General features: G+C 44.6%; 1 protein-coding gene across 1 annotated transcript; it reads right to left on the bottom strand.

The window, feature by feature from the left end:
- Nucleotides 1–2,000: 2,000 nt before the first annotated feature.
- On the bottom strand, nt 2,001–14,135 carry Dffa (DNA fragmentation factor subunit alpha). Its single transcript, XM_036179884.1, has 6 exons — nt 13,892–14,135; nt 12,137–12,298; nt 10,859–11,001; nt 3,596–3,785; nt 3,294–3,445; nt 2,001–2,405 (listed from the first exon to the last, which is right to left on the bottom strand). Exons 1-6 carry the CDS (start codon nt 14,025–14,027, stop codon nt 2,169–2,171), a joined length of 1,020 nt encoding a protein of 339 aa, XP_036035777.1. The 5' UTR covers nt 14,028–14,135; the 3' UTR covers nt 2,001–2,168.
- Nucleotides 14,136–22,385: the final 8,250 nt, after the last annotated feature.

Raw genomic sequence — 22,385 nt, 5'->3', positions numbered from 1 at the left:
ACTCCAGTTCCAGGGAATCCAATGCCCTCTTCTGATCACAAGGAGCCCCAAGCACACATGTGATGCACAGCCATACATGCAACCAGACACTCATACACTTTAAGCGAATCTGAAGATTTTAATAAGTGAATCTTTACAAATGTATTGTTCCATGTCCTATAGTACTACTTGCCCAGGCTGACCTCAAATGATCCTCCTGCCTCAGCCTCTCAGGCAGGTAGGTAGCAGGTACACCATGACATAGTGCCCGGCTTCTTGCAAGATTCATGCTGGTCGTCCATATGGATGGAAATCTGTTTGGTGTCCGGCAAGACGGCTCGGCAAGTCTGAAGAACTGAGTTCAGTCATTGGGGCCCACATGGTGGGGGAGAAGAAAAATGATCCCCACAAATTGCCCTTTGACCTCCACATGACATGTGTGCTCACTGCAGAGGATAAGTAAATATGACCCTCAAAGCAAATTCCTATACAAAATTATTTTAGCTTGAAACCTAGTTCTATTTTTCAATTTTCTCTTACCTTTTGAGACAGGGTCTCACTCTGTAACTTTGGCTGGCCTGTAATTCACTATGTAGATCAGGCTGGCCTCAGACTCATAGAGATCCTCCTGGGTGCTGGGATTATTTAAGTAGTTAGTATTGTTAGTTTTAATGTAACTTGATTTCTAGGAACATATACATCTAAACATGTAATCCAAGGACAGATGTGATTCTGTTCAGAACTTCATTGGGGAATCTCACTGCCAGGACAATGCTGCCATGCTGTTAGAGCTGACAGCCAACTCACTCTGCCAGCCTGCTGCTGTCAAATCCAAGGTAATCCAGTGACCTGACAGCTTCGCTGTGTGTTGGTCACATAGGGACAGCAGCACATGCACTGTTTTATTGGAAGGCATTTCCCTTTGTATTTGTGTACTATTACACTCAGACGGGATTAGTGTTCCTGAACAAGTAATGGTAGGGACTGAGAGGCATCACCAGAGGTGGCTTTATTTAAGGACTGAGCAGCATCACAAACGCCCTGACACAGGAACTGATGTGGAAGACACTATGAGATGTAAAAGCTGCTGACCGACATGACTCCTGCTTTGGGCAAGGAAACAATTCTCTTTATCTGTTTTCTGCACCCCACCTTCACCCCAAGACTTAATGCTACATTGCTTTGTTTAAACTGGCTAATGGGGAGTGGTTCGTTAGGGGGCATGTGCTCAGCATGTATGAGGCCCTAGTTCAATCCCCAGCATCCAAGACCTACGCACACAGTGAGAAGTAAGTGGGCATGCATCTCTCCACAGCACTGCTTTCGTCTCAGCATACGTTAGGTCGAATGACCCGTAAGTGAGCATCCTTTCCCTGAAAGCAGACAGCACTGTAGATTGCAGAAGTCTGAGCAGATATGGGAGGGAGAAGCCCGAAGTGCTCTGCTTCACACTGAGAACCGGAGCCACAGAGCGTGAGAATCACTTAATGACACTTGCTACCCCCTGCTGGCAAAGCATATTAGAAATCAGAACCGAGTTTCACAGTGGCAACAGCTTCCCAGCAGAGTCAGATGTTAGAAATGGTGGAGGAGACTCCATGTCCCTGGGGTCTGCAAATTCAGTATATGCCTTTAAACAAAGAACCATATTCATTAACTCCGGAAGTAAGCTCATGGCCACGATCACCGCTGTTAGCCCTTTCTTTCCCATTATCTGCATCCAAAAGTCTACTGTACAAGTTGTAGAATAAGGACATTGAGTCCAAAGTATGACAAATTTTCATAGTCTTTGACAAGTACTTCCACTTGGAACCTAAGGCCACTAAGTGTATTCTGGGAGCTGGAGAGATGGCTCAGTGGCTAAGAGCAGTGGCGACTCTTCCAGAGTACCCTGAGTCTGTAACTCCAGTTCCGGGGATCTGACACCCGCTTCTGGCCTCCGTGGCCTTGAGGCACACATGTGGTACACAGACATACATTCAGGCAAACACTCATACAAGAAACAAAAATGAGACTCTAAGTACATGTAAAGGAGGTAGAAGGCATGTGTACAGACTGAAACAGCTTTTCTGGAGGGGTATAAGCCACTTCTGCTAGAAGGACATTCTGGAAGGCAGGAGGCAGAGCAGAATGTAAGCGGTAAAATGATAAGGGGAGTCGTTTACTGACAACAAAACCCAGCGTTCTCCTCAGCAAAGCATGCTTCCGGCGGAGCTACTGGGGTCTTCTCTGGCTCGTTTGGGACTCTGCTGTTCCCCAGGCAGTGGATTCTTCCTCACCGAAAGATTCCTGAGTGAATGCAAGCTCTGCATTTGCTGCAGGCGCAGGGCGAGCTCCGCGGTGCAGGCCTGCTGGACTGCTTCTGCCTTCTTTATGTCCCAGCTCAAAGCCACAGCCAGGGCTTTGGGGTCCTCCCTGGAGACCAGCTGTGGCAGGAAGAAGAACCACTGAGACCACAGCTCCTGTGCCCTCGCCTGCGCTCTTGCGCTTCCTCTCTTCTTTTTAGAGACAGCCCTGCACTGCGGCCCAGGCTGGCCTGGAATGCACTGTGATGTGCCTTTCCTAGCACATGAGCACTCAGGCCCACAGGAGAGCCAACCAAGCTCAGGTTAATCTAACCTCTTCCTTCTAGAGTGGGAAGTACTTGGGAGGGCCAAGAGCAAAGGGTGGAGAATGCCCACCCCAGGGGTCCCTTGTCCAGCCACTAATCCTCACTCTAAAGACAGCCAGCACAAGAGGGCCCACGGGCCTGCCTTCTTTCCCCTGGTGCTGAGGACCAAACCCAAGGCCTGAGGAATGCTGGTCAAGTGCTGCTCTTCCCCCAGCCCTAAGTTGGCCTTCTTGTGCTACTGTACTGGCCTCGGATTACTTAGGGACTCTATACCTTGAAGCCACCTCAGAGGCTTGGAGACTAATGTTTGACGACCTGAGAATCTCTTTTCTGATGATCCCTTTTCTTTTAAAAGCCACTTGGATCTGGGTAGTGGTGGCACCTTTAATCCCAGCACTATTGAGGCAGAGGTAGGTGGATATGAGTTCAAGGGTAGCCTAGTCTACAGAGCAAGTTCCAGGACAGCCAAGGCTACACAGAGAAACCCTGTCTTGAAAAACTAAAAAAAAAAAAAAAAAAAAAGCCACTTAGATTTAGATTAAGTAAGATGTCTGCAAATGCTCTGGCTGTGTTAAAAGGCAAATTGGCAGCTGTGGGTCAGCCTGCAGAGGTCAAAGAAACCACACACATGCCTCTGCACCTTCAAAGTATACTTCCAGGGAAAGTCATTCTCTGCAGTTCAGGGCCCCTAGTTATCGCCCACCTCCAAATCCTGACTAGATAAACTCAGCTCTGGAGCAGTCCTCTCCTTCAGTGCAGTAAGGATTTGGCTTGTAAGTGCCGTCTCAGAAGCCATCTCTTTGCTGATGCCCGTGTCAACCGCATCCAAGTCTTCAGCGAGGGCAGCTTTGGACTCTGCAAAGTAGACGAGAGAAGAGCAGCAGGCCATGAAACCAGTCAGCCAAGCAGGCAACCATCAGGAAGAGAGAAGCCGCATTTCTGGGGGGAATCTCTGCAAACAAGGCCCCCCACCCTCAGGATGCTCCCAGAGTAGCTGAGTCCTACCTTCCTGGTTGGACAAGATGTTGCCTTCCTTGTCCAAGGCCCGGAGATAGAGTTCCAGGAGCTGCTTGGACTGGCGGGCCTCCTCTCTCTGGTCAAGCACCTGCTGGAGTGTGTTCTGGAGCCCTTGGACAGTGGCACAGCTTTGGCAAAGTTCCTGAGCCAGCTCTGAACATGGGATGTCGATGAGTACCTGGCAGTCAAGCAAAGGCTCTGAGAAACCTCAAGGGAGGTGGCAGCTCTCACACACATCCATTTCAGAACATTTCATCTTTTTCTCAAGTCACTTTTTTTTTTTTTTAAAAGGTTTATTACGTATGCAGTATTCTGCCTACATATACGCCTGCAGGCCAGAAGGGCACCAGATCTCATTACAGATGGTTGTGAACCACCATGTGGTTGCTGGGAATTGAACTCAGGACCTCTAGAAGAACAGCCAGTGCTCTTAACCTCTGAGCCATCTCTCAAGCCCTCAAGTCACTTTAAGAGAAAAACACTTGACATTTCCAAAATGCTAGTGTAAAAACAGGGAAAATCATGTATTGGTGTCTCAATAAAAACAAAATTAAGGGCTGGAGAGATGGCTCAGCGGTTAAGAGCACTGGCTGTTCTTCCAGAGGTCCTGAGTTCAATTTCCAGCAACCACATGGTGACTCATAACCATCTGTAATGAGATCTAGCGCGGCCTGCAGTCATACATGCTGCATACATAATAAATAAATAAATAAATAAATAAATAAATAAATAAATAAATCTTTTTTTTTTTTTTTTAAATTAAGGGCTGGGTAGTGATGATGCATGCCTTTAATCCCAGCACTCGAGAGGTAGAGGCAGTTGGATCTCTGTGAGTTCAAGGACAGCCTGGTCCACACAATTAGTTCCAGGACAGCTAGGGCTATACAGAGAAACTGTCTCAAACAAACAAGCTTCTATTTAGAAATTCAACTACATGGGCTGGAGAGATGGCTCAGCACTTAAGAGTATGTACTAATCTTGCAGAGGGCCTGAGTTCAGTTCTCAGCACACATGCTGGGTGGCTCACAACTTCTTGTGAGTCCAGCTTCAGGAGGCCATATTTCTGGCCTCTACCAGCACCTGTACTCATGTGCACATACCACCTTCCCTCCTAGCACACACATATACCACATAAAGTTAAATCTTACCAAAAAAAAAAAAAAAAATCCAACACAGAAACATGCCTTAATCCCAGTAAGGGAAAGCAGAGACAGGCCAGTTTGATGTATATAACAAGTTCTCGAGTAGACAGGGCTACATAGTGAGACCCTGCCTCAAAATAAATAAATGAATAAATAAATACAATTAAATAGAATAAGAAAAAAGAAAAGAGAAGAAAAAAGAAACGTCATAAAAAGAGTTCACATCTCTTGAGTAATAGGAATGAGGGAATGGCATTCCCATTACCTACATGGCCCAGTCCTCTTGAAGGCCACATTTCTCCTTTATTCTTAGGTAGCAGCCTCAGAAACTCCTTTTTGTCTCTTTGAGACTCTTGTAGACCCAACTTGATTTGTAGCTGAGGATGAATTTGAACTTCTGATCCTCCTTCCTCCAACTCATAGTACAGAGATTATAGCTTTACACACACCGACAGTTTATAAGCTGTGGGGACGGAAAGCCAGTGTAGGGAAAGGGGCCAGCTAAAGAAAATGACCCTGACCCTGGAGCCTGAAACCAGTGAAAGAAGCACAGCCTAGATCTGGGACCTGAGCCAGAGAAAGATACACTTTATCCCTGAACCCAGAACCAAAAAAACATGCCTTGACAAACCCTGGAATCAGAGCCAATGGAAGAAATATGCCCTGGCCTTAGAATTAGTGCCAAAAAGCTAAGAAAAGCCAGTGAAAGAAACATAGTTTGGTTCTGAAATCAGATTGCTATATCCTGTGGGGAGACCTTCCCCCACCACACCCCAGTTCCAGGTATAGCCTGACTCCCTCCAGAGCTGAGCTGTCCCAGCAGCTCAAGGTACAGCCTGATTCCCTGAATAGTCAGGATACCTTTCCCCCAGGGTTGCAACAGTCATTTACAGCCAGGGCTTCATACATGCCAGGCAAGACTCTACCAAGTGCGCTATATCCCCAGCCCACTGTTCTGGAAACATCTCCCACTGTACCTCAGGATAGCCTGGAAGCTCTGTAGTCCAAACAGAGCTGTTTGGTAATCCTTCCTTCTTAGCTCCCAAGTGCTAGGGTTCCAGACATGAGCTACCATGCCTTCTACCCTTTGATTCTTTTTTCTTTTTAAAGATTTATTTATTATGGATACAGTGTTCTACCTGCATGCTAGAAGAGGGCACCAGATTTCATTATAGATGGTTGTGAGCCATTATATGGTTGCTGGAAATTGAACTCAGGTCCTCTTTAAGAGCAGCCAGTGCTCTTAACCTCTGAGCCACTGCTCCAGCTCCTACCCTTGGATTCTTAAAAAAATAAAATAAGTAAATTGATAAAAATGAAAGGGCGCCAGGCGGTGGTGGTGCACGCCTTTAATCCCAGCACTTGAGAGGTGGAGGCAGGCGGATCTCTGTGAGTTCGAGGCCAGCCTGGTCTCCAAAGCGAGTCCAGGATAGGCGCAAAGCTACAGAGAAACCCTGTCTTGAAAAACAAAAACAACAACAACAACAACAACAAAAGGGCTGGAGAGATGGCTCAGAGGTAGAGTGCACATTGCTCTTGCAGATAATTCAAGTTTCATTCCTAGCATCTACAGCAGACAGCTTACCATCTCCTGGAACTCCAGCACCAGGGGGCCTGACTCTGATGGCCTCTGTGGGCACCTGCACTCACCCGTGCATAGGCACTCAGTCACACCCAGAAGAAAACTGAAAAGGTTCCTGCCTCCTCTCTGTCCAGAACACTGGCCCCTACACCCCCATGCACGCTGTCTTGATCTGAGGCTTTCAGTGTGTTATCTCTTGGGAACCTGCCAACGTTTTAAATGGGCATACTCTTTAATTGAGCAATTACACTCCAAATTTATTTTATAGATAAGCAACTCTGCAAAATGGCTGAAGATACCCCATATGGACCTCTGGACTCCACGTAAGTATGCACAGGAGAGCAGGATTGGAGAGATGGCTCAGCAGTGAGACCATGTAGACCTTCTAGAGGACCTGAGTCCAGTTCCCATCACTTATATGGGAAACCTCAGCTCCAGGGGATTCAATGCCTCTGAAGGAACCTGCACCAACATACATATACATATAATTTTAAAAATAATAAAAATAAATAAATAATAAAAAGTTGATATAACTGTATACATTAAAAAAAGAAGAGAAAACATATGCATACTTGTCTGTAGGCGAAATATCTTGGAGTGGGAAACAGGCAGATCAATGGTCTCAGAGAGGGAAAAGGTGACTGTGGAGGGCGCAGGCTTTTCCAGAGTGTCCATATGAATCTTCCATGTGGGGAGTTTTAGCATATCTCACCACGATAGCCCATCTTAGACTATTTTCCCCACTCCATCTCTGTGGAGCCCTGGCTGTCCTGGAACTCAGAGATCCGCCTTCCTCTACCTCACGAGTGCAGGGATTCAAAGTGAGCACCACCCCTGCCTAGCTTGTTTATTTGTTTTTAAGTCAGGGTCTTACTATGTAGCCCAGGCTGGCCACACACTCATGATCCTTTTGTCCCCGTCTCCCAAGTACTGGGGTATAAGGCTAGTACTACCATGCTCAGCTTAATCTACTTTTTAATCTCCATAGTATTGCAAAGGCTAGCAAATTCGTGTAAATGTAATCACAGCACCAGATGTGGTGATGGACACCTGAAGATCCAGCACTTGGGTGGCAGAAACTGCAAGATTGCTTACTGCAAGTTTGAGGCCAACCTGAGCTATGTAAAAAGATCAAGGCCAGCCAGGCCTTCAGAGCAAGACTTGTGCCAAAGAAAACAACCAGAATAAGTAAACAAACAAAACTTGTAGATGATGCACTCATAAATGATATGGTCTATTGTCTGGCTTCTTTCCCTCACTACAGTGCTTTTAAGATTCACTGATGTTGGGCTGGCAAGATGGTTCAGAGGATGGAGTGCTAGCTGCACACATCTGAGGACTGAGTTCAATTCCTGGGGCCTACATAACGGTGGAAGGGGAGAACTGACTCCACTAAGTCATTCTCCTCCTTCCACACACATGCCCATGAGAGGCAAGTCTCTCCCATCTCACACACACACACAACCAAAATTTAAAAAAGATCATTGGTGTCGTACTGTGCTGTAAGACCACTCCTTTTTGTGTGTGTACATGCACGTGGGCCAGAGGACAGCCTCAGCTATTGTTCCTCCAGTACTATCCACCTTTTCTGTCCTTCCCTGACCCAGCAGGTGAGGCTGGCTAGCCATCAAACTCCAGGGATCCACTGTCTGCCCCTCCAGTCCTGAGATTACAAGTGTGCACCGTCACAGCTGGCTTTTTTCACGTGGCTTCTGAGGACTGAACTCACACCCTTGTGTTTGCTGTCTCCCCAGCCCTGAGATTCCATCCTTTTTTTTTTCCTTTTCAGGGTTTTCCTTCTTTTTTCTATTTCAGTCTTTTTCTTCTTTTTTTTTCATTTTTTAAAAATTTATTATATTTGTGTTTTAATTTTACACATCAGCCATGGGTTCCCCTGTCCTCCCCCCTCCCGCCCCCACCCCCACCTTCCCCCCAGCCTCTCCCCTCCATTCCCATCTCCTCCAGGGATCGCCCAATGACAGAGAAATGGATGAGATCTACATGAACAACCTGGATGACAGTGGGAGTAATGAAGGGCAAGGTTTGAGGGAAAGAGAGCTTAGGGGAGCAGGAGATCCCAGCTGGATCAAGAACAGAAAGGGAGAACAAGGAATAACAGACCACGATAAATGATGACCACATGAGAACAGGAATAGGCAGAGTGCTGGAGAGGTCCCCAGAAATCCACAATGATACATCCTCTGTAGACTGGCAATGGTTGAGAGAAAGCCTGATCTGACCTAGTCTGGTGATCAGATGGCCAAACACCCTAACTGTCGTGCTGGAACTCTCATCCAATAACTGATGGAAGTGGATGCAGAGATCCTCAGCCAGGCCCCAGGTGGAGCTCCAGGTTTCCAATTGTCGAGATTCCACCCTTTTTATGGACACATTCTCCACAATTTGCTGATCTAGTCAGCAGGGGTGCATTCACCTAGGACATTATCTTTTTATTATTATGTTTTTTCCCAGACAGGGTCTCACTATGTAGCCCTAGCTGTCCTGGAACTCACTCTGTAGTACAGGCTGGCCTCAAACTCACAGAGATCTCCCTGCCTCTGTCTCCTGAGTGATTAAAGGCGTGCACCACACCAGTTTATCTTTTTATTCCTTTTGAATTTTGAACTGTGTAGATGTATTTATCTTACTTATTCAAAATAAGCATGTAAGTTTAAAAAGTTACCAGAAAGGAACCTATTTATCATCTCCAATTTACACAGTAGTTCCCACCATCCCTGCATACCACTCTGTGTATTCACTTGAATAGGTCTAGGGTGGGGCCTGGGCATTTACATTTGAAAAGGTCCACTCAGGAGTCTACTGCATACTGAATGTAGATAAGCGATTGGAGACAGTTCAGAGGCAAGGAGCACTTGCTGATCCAAAAGACCCAAGATGGGTTTCTAGGCAGACCTGCAGATGGCAGCTGTTCACAATTCTCGTTCTAGGGGATGGGACACTTTCAGGTACCCAAGGGCATCAGGCATGCAAATGGTGCATAGACACACATGCAGACAAAACACCCATGCACATAAAATAAAATAACAGATTTGGAAAAAGACGACTTTAGAGGAGACTCATAAAATGAAGGTCTTAGTTGTAGGACTTGCTTACAAATTAAGAACTATTGAGGGTGGATGGTGAGAAGGGAAGCTCGTGGTAGAATAGTACTGAGCATGCTCAATCCCGAGCACTAAATAAACCAGCTCAGAAAACAACAACAGGGGTGGTGCGGGCTTGTTATCACAGCAGGAGGAGCCAGCCCGGGCTACAAGATGTTAGGATTCTGCCACTCCAACTATATGACTGCACATGCGTAGTTCAGCAGCTAAGGAAGGGGTCTTCCATCTTTGCTGCATGATTGCGTATGCATGGCACGGCTTCTTAAGTCCACCTGCGCATGTGCAGGGGAATCCTTAAAAAGCGGGATACAAACTGCTCCCTCCTCTTCTGCCCCCCCTCTCCTGCATGTGTCTCTGCTCCAGGCCTGGCCACGCTCTCTTTTGTCGTCCCCCCCCCCCCCCCCCCCATTTCTAACAAAGCTCTGATACTGGGTTTTGTCGTGCCTCTGACCTTTGCTCACATGGTAAAGGCTCACATTTAAAACCAACACAGGAAACCCCATCTCAGAAAACCAAACGGCTCAGTGGTTAAGTATGCTTACTGCTTTTTCAGATAACTGGAGTTTGGTTCACAGAACCCAGGTCAGCTCACAACCACCTTTAATTCCAACTCCAGAAGATCCAATGTAGTTTTCTAGCTTCTATGGACACCCACAGAGACACATACATACATATAAATAAAAATAAATCCTAGCCAGGTATAGGGGCACACACCTTTAGTCCCAGCAGTCAGGAGGTGGAGGCAGGTAGATCTTTGTGAGTTTGAGGCTAACCTCATCTATAGAGTGAGTTCCAGGACAGCCAGAGCTACATAGTGAGATTCTATGTTCAAACAAACAAACAAACAAACAAACATGTTTGAAAGATTTAAGGCTGGGAGTGGTGGTGTATGCTTTTAAACCCTAGCACTCGGAAGGCAGAGGTAGGTAGTGAATAGAATAACACTGTGCCGCATAAAACTAACAGGTGGATCTCTGTGAGTTTCAGGACAGCCGAGGATACACAGAGAAACCCTGTCTCAAAAAATAAAAAAAAGCCGGGTGGTGGTAGTACACGCCTTTAATCCCAGCACTCAGGAGGCAGAGACAGGTGGATCTCTGTGAGTTGGAGATCAGCCTGGTCTACAGAGTGAGTTCCAGGACAGGTTCCAAAGGTACAGAGAAACCCTGTCTTGAAAAACCAAAAACCAAAAAAACCACATGCAAATACACACACACACACACACACACACACACACACACACACACACACACCCTGAAAATAAATGGACAATTAAAAGAAAACTAAGTTATCAACAGACAACTAAAAAATTGGAATTCCTGTGGCAGGAGAGATGGGGGCACAGCATCTAAGGTACTAGGCCAGCAAAGGCTGGTGAGTGTTGTGGGCTGTGGAGGAGACTTACTTGGAGGTCCTCTTCTGACAGCAGGATGATGCTGGACAGATCCTCTTTCAGCTGCCTGGCCACGTTCTTCCACTTGACCCCTGGCCCGCTGTCTGTTTCATCAGCATCGAAGGACTCTTGGGAAACCCAGGCTGTTCCTCCATCTGACAGAGAGAATGCCAACCAGGTCAGCAATGCAGGGGCCATTATGCCTTCAACCCCAACACACAGCACAATGTAGAAAGAGCACGTCCTTCAGCCTGACCACTCAGGATGATGTAATGACAGGGATGCAGCTTTCCTCAGGGATTTGCAGGCAAGCGAGGCCCCACCTCAGGCCTTACCATTCTCTCTTCTGTCTTCTGTGTCCCACGCCCTATTTCTGTGGGAAACTGCACTGTATTCTCCGGAGAGAAGCAATTTGCACTAAGTCTGGTGGCTAACATTTTTTACTGCAGCAAGTCTGGGGCTAGCCTGATCTACAGAGTCAGCCAAAAGGAAAAAAGGAAGCAGCAGCCACTTAGCCCTAAGGTACACATGGGCCAAAGGTCCCACCACAGCTCTCTTTGATTAGTCTTTGTGCTTGGCTGTGTTCTTTTTTGGGGAAGTGGGGAGCTAAGGTGTCATGTAGCCCAAGCTAGGCTTGAACTCATTCTGTAGTTGAGGTTAGCCTACGACTTCTGATCCTCCTGCCTCTGCCTCCTAGGTTCTGGGATCACAGGTGCCTGCCACCATGCTTGGCTGTGTTGAAAATACTCACTCTGACCAGCACTTCTGGGGGTGGCGAGGGGTAGGGCTGATTCCTTCCTTAACTGGGAGAGCAAGCACAATGGTAAAGCCATGGCTGAAGGGTGATTTCCTCAATGGAGTAGCAATGGTCTTTTTCAAAGACACTTCTCTAGCTCTTTGATGAGTGTTAATCTGAATATGCAAGGATGATGATGGCATCATTAACCTCTACTAAAACCTTACTGTGTGCCAGATAAGAGCAATCACTAATATGGTGCCTTGGACAGATGCTGTATCATTTCAATGAGGACCTGGCAAGCTGTGTAATTTGCCCACCTGGCTGGAAATGACAGAGCCATGATTCACAGCCCCAATTTCACTGACATGCTGGGATTCAGTTGCTGTGGGTCTGGGTGAGATGTCTCACTCATCCACATCCCTCAGCACTGTGCCGGCACACAGAGGGGCTCAGGTAATATCTGCCGTACTTAGGCAGCCAAACCAACAGCAACTGCTCGTCTGTGCAGCCAAATGGTGACATATATTGGCTGTTCAGCCTAAAGTTCTTACCAGAATTGTTGTATGTCCACTTCTCATTACTGGCCAACGCCACAAACTTGGTATTGGAAGGCAGACAAAGGAAGTAGTCATCATCGTCCACTATTGTACCGTCCTCTGCCAGGACTAAGGTGATTGGTGTCAGGGACTTATCAATGGCCAGTATTTCGCAAGCTGAGAAGAATAAAATGTTTGGCAGGTGACAAACATCTTGAAGAAATTACATCCCTTTTAGTACTCTCATGTATGCCCCCAAGAGCTAACTAGCAACGCTGGGACACAACAGTAGATAAATCATAATCATAACTCTGAGCACTAATGGAACATAACATTTATCATATGCCTGGTACTGTTCTAACTGCTTTTCAGGTAAACTACTAATCCTGTAAGGGAGTTACTATTATTAGTCCCGATTTACAGACAATGAACCCAAGCTCAGCTAGAGTAAGTAAGCTATTCAAAATCCCACAGTAAGTAGCACAGTTGAGATTTATGTTTATTTTTTAGATTTTTATACGTATGAATGTTTTTTTCTGAATGTGTGTGTGTGGGGGACCACATTCATGTCTTGTGCTCAAGGAGGCCAGAAGAGGGCGTTGGATGCCCTGGAACAGGAGTTACTGATGGTTGGGAACTGTCACGTGGGTGCCTAGAACTGAACTCAGATTCTCTGCAAGAGCAGCCAGTGATTTTAACAGCTGATCCATCTTTCCAGCACCCCAAACTGAGATTTAAACCCAGAGTGGCTCCTGGAAATGTTTCCCACAGCTACTCTGCACCCTGACATAGGAGCCATTTAAGCCAACCTAAATGAGCGCCCAACCAGAACCTGGCCTAATCACCTGTGGACAATTATGCTGTCTCTTACTCACTTATTTAGAGGTCCTCTTAAATTCTACATATCAAATGTCAGAAAAAAGACAAAAAGAAAAGTGCTTTCTTTTCTTCGTCGATATCTTCCTTTGCAGCCGTTCTAACTAAAGGAAAATACAACAGCGGCAGAAGCTTGTCTCTGAAGCTTTTCATTTTTATTACTGCCAGGCAAGAGGCTTTCCTCAATGCTGTCATCACCCAAAATAGGACAGCCAGTAGTCTCCTTTAGGCTCATCTGCAGAGAACATGGCCTCTCTGCCAAGGACACCCAGCCAATGCAACTGAGTGGCACTAAAATTGAAGTAACCCAGTGCCAGGGTGAAATGCAAGCACTGAATCCCTGTCACCAAATCACACCCTGCTCCTGGCTCTCAGGAAGCGCTCACACCTAGCACACACTCTGTCTACAGGCCCGGTGCTCGCTTACATGAAGACCTGCAGAACTTCTTTGGGTACATAATTTGTTGCTACGGGATAATAATGCTTGTAAATAATTTGACCATACCATCTCATTTGAGAGCTCCAACAATCCTTTGAGGCAAGGCTGGGATTGCACCCAGTACGCTGCTGAAAAACTAAGGGTCCCAAGAGAAGTGCAAGGTCGAGCTGCATAGTCAGTCGGGCTCAGAACCTGGGTCAGCTCGCGTTCCTTGTGTGGACTCCCATCCCCACCCCACCAGGGAACCGCCTCTGGGAGCCGGAGGAGACAGAACACGCTAGACTCCGTGTGGTCCCAAATCAGGCCAGTGAGCCTGGATCTGCACAGAGCCTCTCACGGGAGACCAAAGAAAGCGCCAAAAACCTGTCAATCACTGGCCCCGCGGGGGCCGCTGCAGTCCCCAGGCTCGGTCCGGATCACCTTCCCGACCCGTCCCGGTCCCCTCAGCAGCCAACCTTTGCTCCTCAGCTCCGCGAGGGAGGAGGCCGCCACGCCGTGCTGATCGCGGCTGTGGTTGCGGCGCAGCAGACACGGCTTGAGAGGCCGGACATCGTCGGGGTCCGGGGCGCTGGCTCCCCGCGACAGCGCCATCCTCCTCAAAGTGCTACCTGACTCTGGGAATTCCGGAGCAGCTCAGAGCCGCTTCCCGGCTCTCAGACACCCTTCCTCCCGTGGCCTGCCGGGAAGTGTAGTTCTCTCAGCAAGTTACGCGAAGACCAAAGCACGCCGGGAGATGTAGTTCTAGTGGCGGCTAATCGCGTGTTTTCCAGGGCACTACCGGAATTGTAATTTCTGGGTTCAAAGCTGGAGGCGGGGATTCAGCTCAGGAAAGGGAGAGAGTTGGTGGTTTTCTTTTTTCTTTCCTCTCCCACTTCTCCTCCCCTCTCCCCTTCCCTTCTCTTCTTTAAAGGACTATATGATGTGGAACTCAGGATTCACGTGTGGTAAGCATAGTTTTACACATTGCCAGACATGTTTTTATGTTTTATTGAAGACTCGCCAGCCAGGCAATGGTGGTGCACATGCCTTTAATCCCAGCACTCGGGAGGCAGAGACAGGCGGATCTCTGTGAGTTCGAGGCCAGCCTGGTCTACAGCACCAATTCCAGGACAGCCAGGGTTACACAGAGAAACCTTGTCTCGAAAACAACAACAACAAAAAACCCAACCAAACACCCAAACAAACAAAAAAAGAGTTGCCATTGAGTTGGGTGTGGTGGCACAGGCCTTAAGTCCTCAGGCGGCAGAGGTAGGAGAATCTTTGTGAGTTCAGAGAAGCTTGGTCAGCAATGTGAGTTTCAGGACAGCCAGAACTACATAAAAGAGGAGAAATAGTGTCTTAAAACAGACAGACAGACAATAAACAGACAGTCCTGACAATCCTCCTGACTCAGCATACTCAGGCATAAACCACTATTCCATGATTTGGTTTTCTTTTTCAGCCTTAGAGATCTTGTCAGACTGCAGGAGATACAGCTCTGCCTTGCCTGTTGTGTAGCCTGAGTTCTCTCAGAGACTGTGAAACCTGAAGTTAACCTATAAGCCACACCTGCCCAAGGACCAGGTAACTTCCTGGGATTCTGGGAATTATGTTTTTTTGCTTGTTTGTTTGTTTTGTTTTTTTGTTTTTAGCTAAATCCCCAACCTGAATTATAGTTCTTGAAACAAAAAATAAAATAAAATAACAGCAAAGCCTCATGGGAAAGTACAGTGGCCTATAGGTTTTGTACATATAAGCCTTGCCAACATTGTTTTCAGGCCACTCACCTGGAAAGTTTCCAAGTGAAAGTCCTGACCATTATTCATCTTGATCAGTATTTAACATTTTAATGCTTGTTTTAATTTGGCCAACATGGTGGAACTGGTTTTTCTCCAGTGAATTTCAGGATTAACAAGACCTCTACCCAGGTGAAGTCAGGATCTTGGCTTACACTGTACTGAAAAATACTGGGATGAGTTAGATTGAAGAAAGGGTTTTGTAAACAGATATTTTCTGTCCCATCTGCCTGTTCCCAAATAACTGACTCAGAGACTGAATATGAATTATAAATGCTTGGCTAATAGCTCAGGCTTATTACCAACTAGCTCTTACACTTAAATTAACCCATAATTTGTTTGGGGGGGGTTGAGACAGGGTTTCTCTGTGTAGCTTTGTGCCTTTCCTGGAACTCACTTGGTAGCCCAGGCTGGCCCGAACTCACAGAGATCCACCTGGCTCTGTCTCCTGAGTGCTGGGATTAAAGGCGTGCACTGCCGCCGCCACCACCTGGCCATAATTCTTATCTATGTTTAGCTAGATGGCTTGGGACCTTTTCTCAGTACATTCCCATCTTGCTTCTCTGCATTTGCCGGCAACTCCACCCTTCCTCTTCCCAGAATTCTCCTAGTCTGGCTCCATTGTTCAATCTCTTCTAGCTCAGCTATCAGCCAATCAGCTTTGTTGTTAACAATGAGCATAATCCACAGCATGGAGGAGGGAGGGTTTATTAAGGAAAATAGGGAACTTGGTAGATTTAAAGCAATGGGAGGGGTAAGAAGTGTCTTCTTTCCTTGCTATGGCAGGCCTTACACATGCTGGGCAAATATTTTATCACAGAGCTATATCACCAGCCCTTTTTATCATTATTATTTTTGGACAGGGTCTTGCTAAGTTTCCCAGACAAGCCTTGAACCCATCCTGCTCCTATCTCAACTTCCTAAGTAGCTAGAACTACAGGAACATACTACTGGGTCTGGCTGATGTTGTGGCTTTTAGTGTTTTGGTACTAGGGAGCTAACCCAGGGCCTCATGCAAGCACTTCAGGACTGATTTTGTGACTGAAGTACAATGTTCAAAGGATACGATTTATAAGCAAGCTGAAAGATTAAGTAAACATTTTACATTCTGTTAAATGGCTGGCAAGACAGTTAGTGGGTAAAGGTGCCTGCTGCCAAGCCTTACAGCCAAAGTTTCATCCTAGGGCCCAACATGGTAGAAGAAGAGAACAGATTTCCAAAAGCTGTGACACTTGTGCACGCCTGTGCACACACACTCACACATACACACAAACATACACATACACAAATAAATGTTATAAATTATTATTAAGTAAAAAAGAGAGGGAGAGAGAGAGAACTAGTTTATTATTTCTCTTAAAAATTTCCTTTTGTAGCCAAGTGGTGGTGGTGCATGCACTCAGGAGGCAGAGGCAGGTGGATCTCTGTGAATTTGAGACTAGCCTTATCTATAGAGCTAGTTCCAGAATAGCCAAGGCTACATAAAGAAACCCTGTCTTGAAAACAGCCCACACAAAAAATTCATTTTTTTTTTGTTTTTTTTTTGGTTTTTCAAGACAGGGTTTCTCAGTGCAGCTTTGTGTCTTTCCTGGAACTTGCTTTGTAGACCAGGCCAGCCTTGAACTCACAGAGATCCACCTGCCCTTGCCTCCTGAGTGCTGGGATTAAAGGCATGCGCCACCACCACCTGGCCAAAAAATTCATTTTGTAGATGAAGCTATAAGACTATTTATTTATTTATGTGTATCTGTGTGGTTTTGAACAAATTTTACACTTCATCATTTTTCATCCCCAAAACAGTTCATAGATGGGAAATGTCTCTGAGTAATCTTTGAAAGTCATTAAGATTCTGTAATCAATCTCTCCTAATTTGCACCTTTTGAGGTCTAATTTTTTGTAGACCTATTTTATATCCTAAGTAATTAATAGAATCTCCTCTTTGTATCTTTTCAGGAGCAATTTGTAATCCCCAAGAAGGCAAAATTTTCTTTACTTCTTCAAAAACATCTTTCTAAAGTATCTGCATTTGAATCAGCTAGTAAAATATGGTCCATGTAATGATAAATTATGGATTTAGGAAATTGTTTACATATTACTTTCAATAGCTGTCATACATAATATTGGCACAGGGTTGGGCTATTTAACATTCCCTGTGGGAGAATCCTCCATTAATATCTCTTAACTGGCTGAGAATTATTATTAGTAGGCACCATGAAGGGAAATCTTTCTCTGTCCTTTTCTTTTAACAGTATTGAAAAGAAACAGTCTCTTAAATTGATAACTGTAAGAGGCCATCCTTTAGGTAACAAAGTAGGCAAAGGAATTCCAGATTGTAGAGAGCCCATTGGCTGAATTACTTCATTAATTGCTCTTAGGTCTGTTACCATTCTCCATTTACCAGATTTCTTTTTAATAACAAATACAGGAGAATTCCAAGGGCTGGTTGATTCTTCAATATGCTGAGAATTTAACTGCTCTTGTACCTGTTCTTCTAAAGCCTGCAGTTTCTTTGTTGTTAAAGGCCATTGCTGAATGCATACAGACTTGTCTGTTAACCATTTTAAAGGTAGAGCAGTTGGTGTCTTTGAAAGATCAGCAGTTGTTGTACCTTGTTCTTGTACAATCTGGATGGCTGGTGACTGTTCTTTATAATAATACCTCCTAATATTTCTCTCATAAATGTGTTAGTTTATGGTTTGTTTTTGAGGTTAGAGGAATGTTAATCTGAGTATTCCATTGTTGTAAAAGATCACAGCCCCGTACGTTCATAGCTATATTAGTCACATATGGCTTTAATTTTCCTCTCTGTCCTTCTGGACCTATACATTCAAGCCATCTTGCACTCTGTTTCATTTGAGATAATGTTCTAATCCCTAACAGCTGAACATTTTGTTGGTTAAGTGGCAGTGCTCATGGCTGGCTGATGCCTGCGGTGGCCATGCTGACAGAGGAGAATGCTAGATAAAAGAGTCTGTACACCATAGTTAACTTTCTAAAGCTTTATTGGGAGAGAGGGGGAGAGGGAAGAGAGAGGGACTTGAAGAGGGGGGAGTACAGAAGGAAAGAGATCGGAAAGAGAGAACACACAGAGGGCATGCCTACTTTTTGGGCTGGGACGCCATTGCAGGCTGGTGACATAATTAAGGACAGAATCCTTACACATTTACTTCCCGAAGAGGCCAATTTGGATGCCAAAATTCTGGTGCAATAATGGTAACATCTGCATCTGTGTCTACTAAACCTTCCAAGAGAATGTCATTTATTCATATTTTTAATTATTGTCTTTGTTCATTTATAGAAGTTTGCCAAAAAATTGCTTTATGGTTTCTCCTAAATTTCTCTCTGCTACAGCTGTTCTATCACCCCAAGCAGCCTGGCTGTTTCTAGTGTGGCCTTGAACTCACAGAGAGCCAGATGGATCTCTGCCTCCAGAAGGTTCGTGCTGCCACTGCCTGACCTCTATGTTTAATATAGTGGCTGTTCTGTTCTCTGACTCCTAGATAAGTTATTGGGGTACACAATATTTCAACCACAAAGGAATGCTGACAGAGTTCAAGTCAAGGGTCACACAGTTTGATTCATTACACAGGGAGGGTCTGTTGTGGAATATTACTTTAACTATATAAAGGTGTGTTACATTTGTTTATGCTGCATTTGTTTAACAGTGGAAAGATGTGTTGCTTTGGGTACCTGATTGGTCTAATAAAAAAGTGAATGGCCAAAAGCTAGGCAGGTCTGGCCAGCACAGATAATAAGGAGGAGGAGGAATCTAGACTTGAAAGGAGAGAGAGAACAAGGGAGGAAGAGAGGGAGAGGCCTGAAGCCAGCTACACAGGTAGCAGCCAGCCAGACACGGAGGAAGCAGCAAAGTAGGACATACAGAATGAAAGAAAGGTAAAAAGCCCCAAGACCAAAGGCAGATGAAGAGAAACAGGTTAAAATAAGTTATAAGAGATAGTAGGACAAGCCTAAGCTAAGACTGAGCATTCATAATTAATAAGTTTCTGTGTCATGATTTGGGAGGTGCTTGGGGGCCCAGAGAAAGCCTGCTAAAAGTATCAGTACTTGCTTCAACAGACACTGCTCAGAAATGGGATTATTGTCACCATGTAGGCAAACTTAATGGTGGTTTTTGTTATTTGGGTGGAGATTTTTGATTCTCAGTTGTTAAGAAATGCAAACCAGATTTGGGAGGGATGCATGTCCCTTGAACTCTCCTGGTCTTCCTATCCCATCTGTATCTGTAAGATACCCTTCAGGCTATTTTGAAGGAAGTCAGTTTTAAATAAGGAACATTAATTTTCAACCTTGCCGAAAATGAAATGAAATCACATAAGAGAAAAGAAGTTAAAATGTTTATTCTTTTATCTGTATGAATGTTCTACTTCCATGTATCCCCGTGTGCTACACACTTGTCTGGTACCTGCTGAGGCTAGAAGAAGACAGCAAATACCATGCAACTAGAGTTCTGGAAGGTTGTGAGCCACCATGTGGGTGCTGGGAACCAAACCCAGGTTCTCTGCAAGAGCAGCCAATGTGCTTAACTGATGAGCCATCTACCAGTCATCTCACCTTAACTACATAAAAAAGGTTGCTAAGGGCTGGAGAGATAGATTGCTCAGTGGTTAAGAGCAGTGACTGCTTTTTCAAAGGACCCAGGTTCAATTCCCAGCACCCACATGGCAACTGTTTGTAACTCCAGGATCTGGCATCCTCACGTAGACACATATGCAGGCAAAACAGCTGTAACAGGAGGGCCTTGTTGTAGACTAAGTTGTTGCTTTAGACCCCAACAAATTGGGCTGAAAATCAAAATACAGCCTAGGAGCAGCTAAATTCTAGGACTCTTGCCTAGCCTGAACAAGGCCTTAAGTTTGATTCCCAGTATGGTAGGGGGGATATGTTCATGCTAAGATTTCACATCACTGAATTCAAAATAAGATGTTTATCTGAACTTCTCAGAAATCAAGATTGGAGAGAGAGATTTCTCAAAAAGGCTAGCTCTGCTTAGCATGATCATGAAGTTCCCTCTGCCTTAATTCTTACACAAGGTAACTTGAAGTGGCCTGATGTTGACTAACCAGTTATTTTTCTATTGTTGTATCCTTGTCTTTGATTTACAAGGCAAGCAACTTTGATGTGACAAATCCTCTTTCTGTTTTGCACTTTTTCTGGCTAACACATAACTATATTTTACAGAATTGAAAATAAATAAAAATGTAAATTAAGAAAATTTGTCCTTTGGAAAGAAAGAATGGTAAGATTGAAAATCAGAAAATAAAGGGAAAATGTGAATTACAGAGGTGTTTGAAATATTCAGACACTGCTTGGCAACATATTCCTCTTGGCTCTAATACAAATCTGTTTTTGGTTGTGGAATATTACTTTAACTATGTAAAATTTGTTTATGCTACATTCGGTGGTCCAGCATGGGGCCTGAATTTCCACATAGAGCCTGAGAAAGCTCAGAACAAAACAAACAACTAAAAACAAAACAAAACAAAACACTGGTTACTGCTCCTTTAAAAGGCTCTGCCATACGGTGAGTATTTGAGTAGCCAGGTATAGTAAAGGAAAACCAGCAAGCTGAGTAAAAAACGCCTGCCACAGTGTGGGCACCAGACTCCTAGAACTGGGGCAGTTGAATGCAGCTCTCACTCAGGCTGCAGGGGTGTGCAGCTTGGCTCTCATGGACCCAAGTGCGTGGAGCTAGCTGCCAATGCAAAGCATGTGGCAAATTTAAGGTTTGGCTTACTGGATCAGGAAAGACTACAGATACACAGTAAAGATAGATTCAGATGGAAGAAAACTCTAAACAGATTACAGTGTTTAAAAATGTATGTAGGCTTAAAAAAGAAAAGAAGGGACTGGAGAGATGGCTCAGGGTTTAAGAGCACTGCCTGCTCTACAAGGGTCCTGAGTTCAAGTCCCAGCAACTACATGGTGGCTCACAATCATCTATAAGGAGATCTGGTGCCCTCTTCTGGCATACAGGCATTCCTGTATGCAGAACACTGTATAAATGATAAATCTTAAAAAAAAGAAAGAAAAGAAAATGGGTATAGACAGTCATAGAAAAAAAGTAAATAGTTTATAAATAATAAAGTAAAATCTTTGAAGTAAGAGTAGAATGATATGAAAAGAAAAAAAGCCACGTAAAGATGGGAAATACACAGGAAGTCTGTATCTTGTTTGGTGGTGTGCTGACTTTGTATCTTTTGAATGTTGATGAGTGTACAACAGCTGCTGAGAGACATTGCATTGAAAAAGGGACTGATGAATTAAACCAGCCTAGATACTTTAGGGATGCCTTAACTTTAAAATGGAATTCAGAAAATGTATTGCATTGGGGAAGACGTTATGCTTTTGTTTCACAGGAAACAAAAGGCTGTGGATTCTTTCAAGGTTAATAGAGATCAGTTTTGATCAGGGGTGGTGGGGAGACCTCCTGAAAATTTTGATTACAAACAAAGAAATTAACCAAGAAAAACATACATGATATGTGATGTATGTACTATCCCTCTGCATGGGAACAGTTCTGGGACTGGACAACAAATGTTACAACTAATTTTCCTAAAGATATCATTATCCCAATTTTCCCTAAAGATATCATTGCACACAGACAACAGGAAGCAGTCTGGAAAACACAATGCCCACATTCCTAAGAGGTGGAATGGGCGGTTTTTGGTCATTTGGTGGGTTATGGATGTTGGTCATCATTTAGGGGGGATACAGGAATATAGGATAAAAAGACAACTATCAATCTCAAATATTGTACATTGGTATGGATTTTGGTATGTTGATATAAATTTAAAGTTATTTTTTGTTATACTATATATATATGTTTCTACTTTTGTTTAAGGTATTGTACCTGCACAGTTCATTTTAAAATGTAAGGTAAAGTTCTAGTCCTTGAAAGCTATTATTGTAAATTATTAGGATAATTAAATGCAGGTTAGTAGTTAGTCATCTATAACAATCAAATTTGTAGTTGTGTTAGGTATGTTTTCAAGATCATTCAGAGATATATTTTAGATAGATAGATGGTCTTCAAATACTTCAAAGACCTACAGAATATGGCATTTAAAATGTTTTGTTAACATAGGGCTTTTCATAACAGTAACACATAGCTGCTCCTGCAGAACAAATCTACTTCATAAAAGGATGATAGGCA

This window comes from Onychomys torridus, chromosome 2 (genome assembly GCF_903995425.1).
Source record: "Onychomys torridus chromosome 2, mOncTor1.1, whole genome shotgun sequence".
NCBI classification, from domain to species: Eukaryota; Metazoa; Chordata; class Mammalia; order Rodentia; family Cricetidae; genus Onychomys; species Onychomys torridus.
Note: the sequence above shows the minus strand (reverse complement) of the source record. Positions and strands in the feature narration are given on the sequence as shown.

What these genes read in the sequence shown, in the direction of transcription:
- Dffa (XM_036179884.1), bottom strand. Translation starts at nt 14,027, where the DNA reads ATGGCGCTGTCGCGGGGAGCCAGCGCCCCGGACCCCGACGATGTCCGG. An exon ending in GTGGACATACAACAATTCTG is followed by an intron (nt 11,002 to 12,136) that starts GTAAGAACTTTA and finishes TCTCTCTGTCAG; the next exon opens with ATGGAGGAACAGCCTGGGTT. An exon ending in CATCTTGTCCAACCAGGAAG is followed by an intron (nt 3,446 to 3,595) that starts GTAGGACTCAGC and finishes TCTACTTTGCAG; the next exon opens with AGTCCAAAGCTGCCCTCGCT.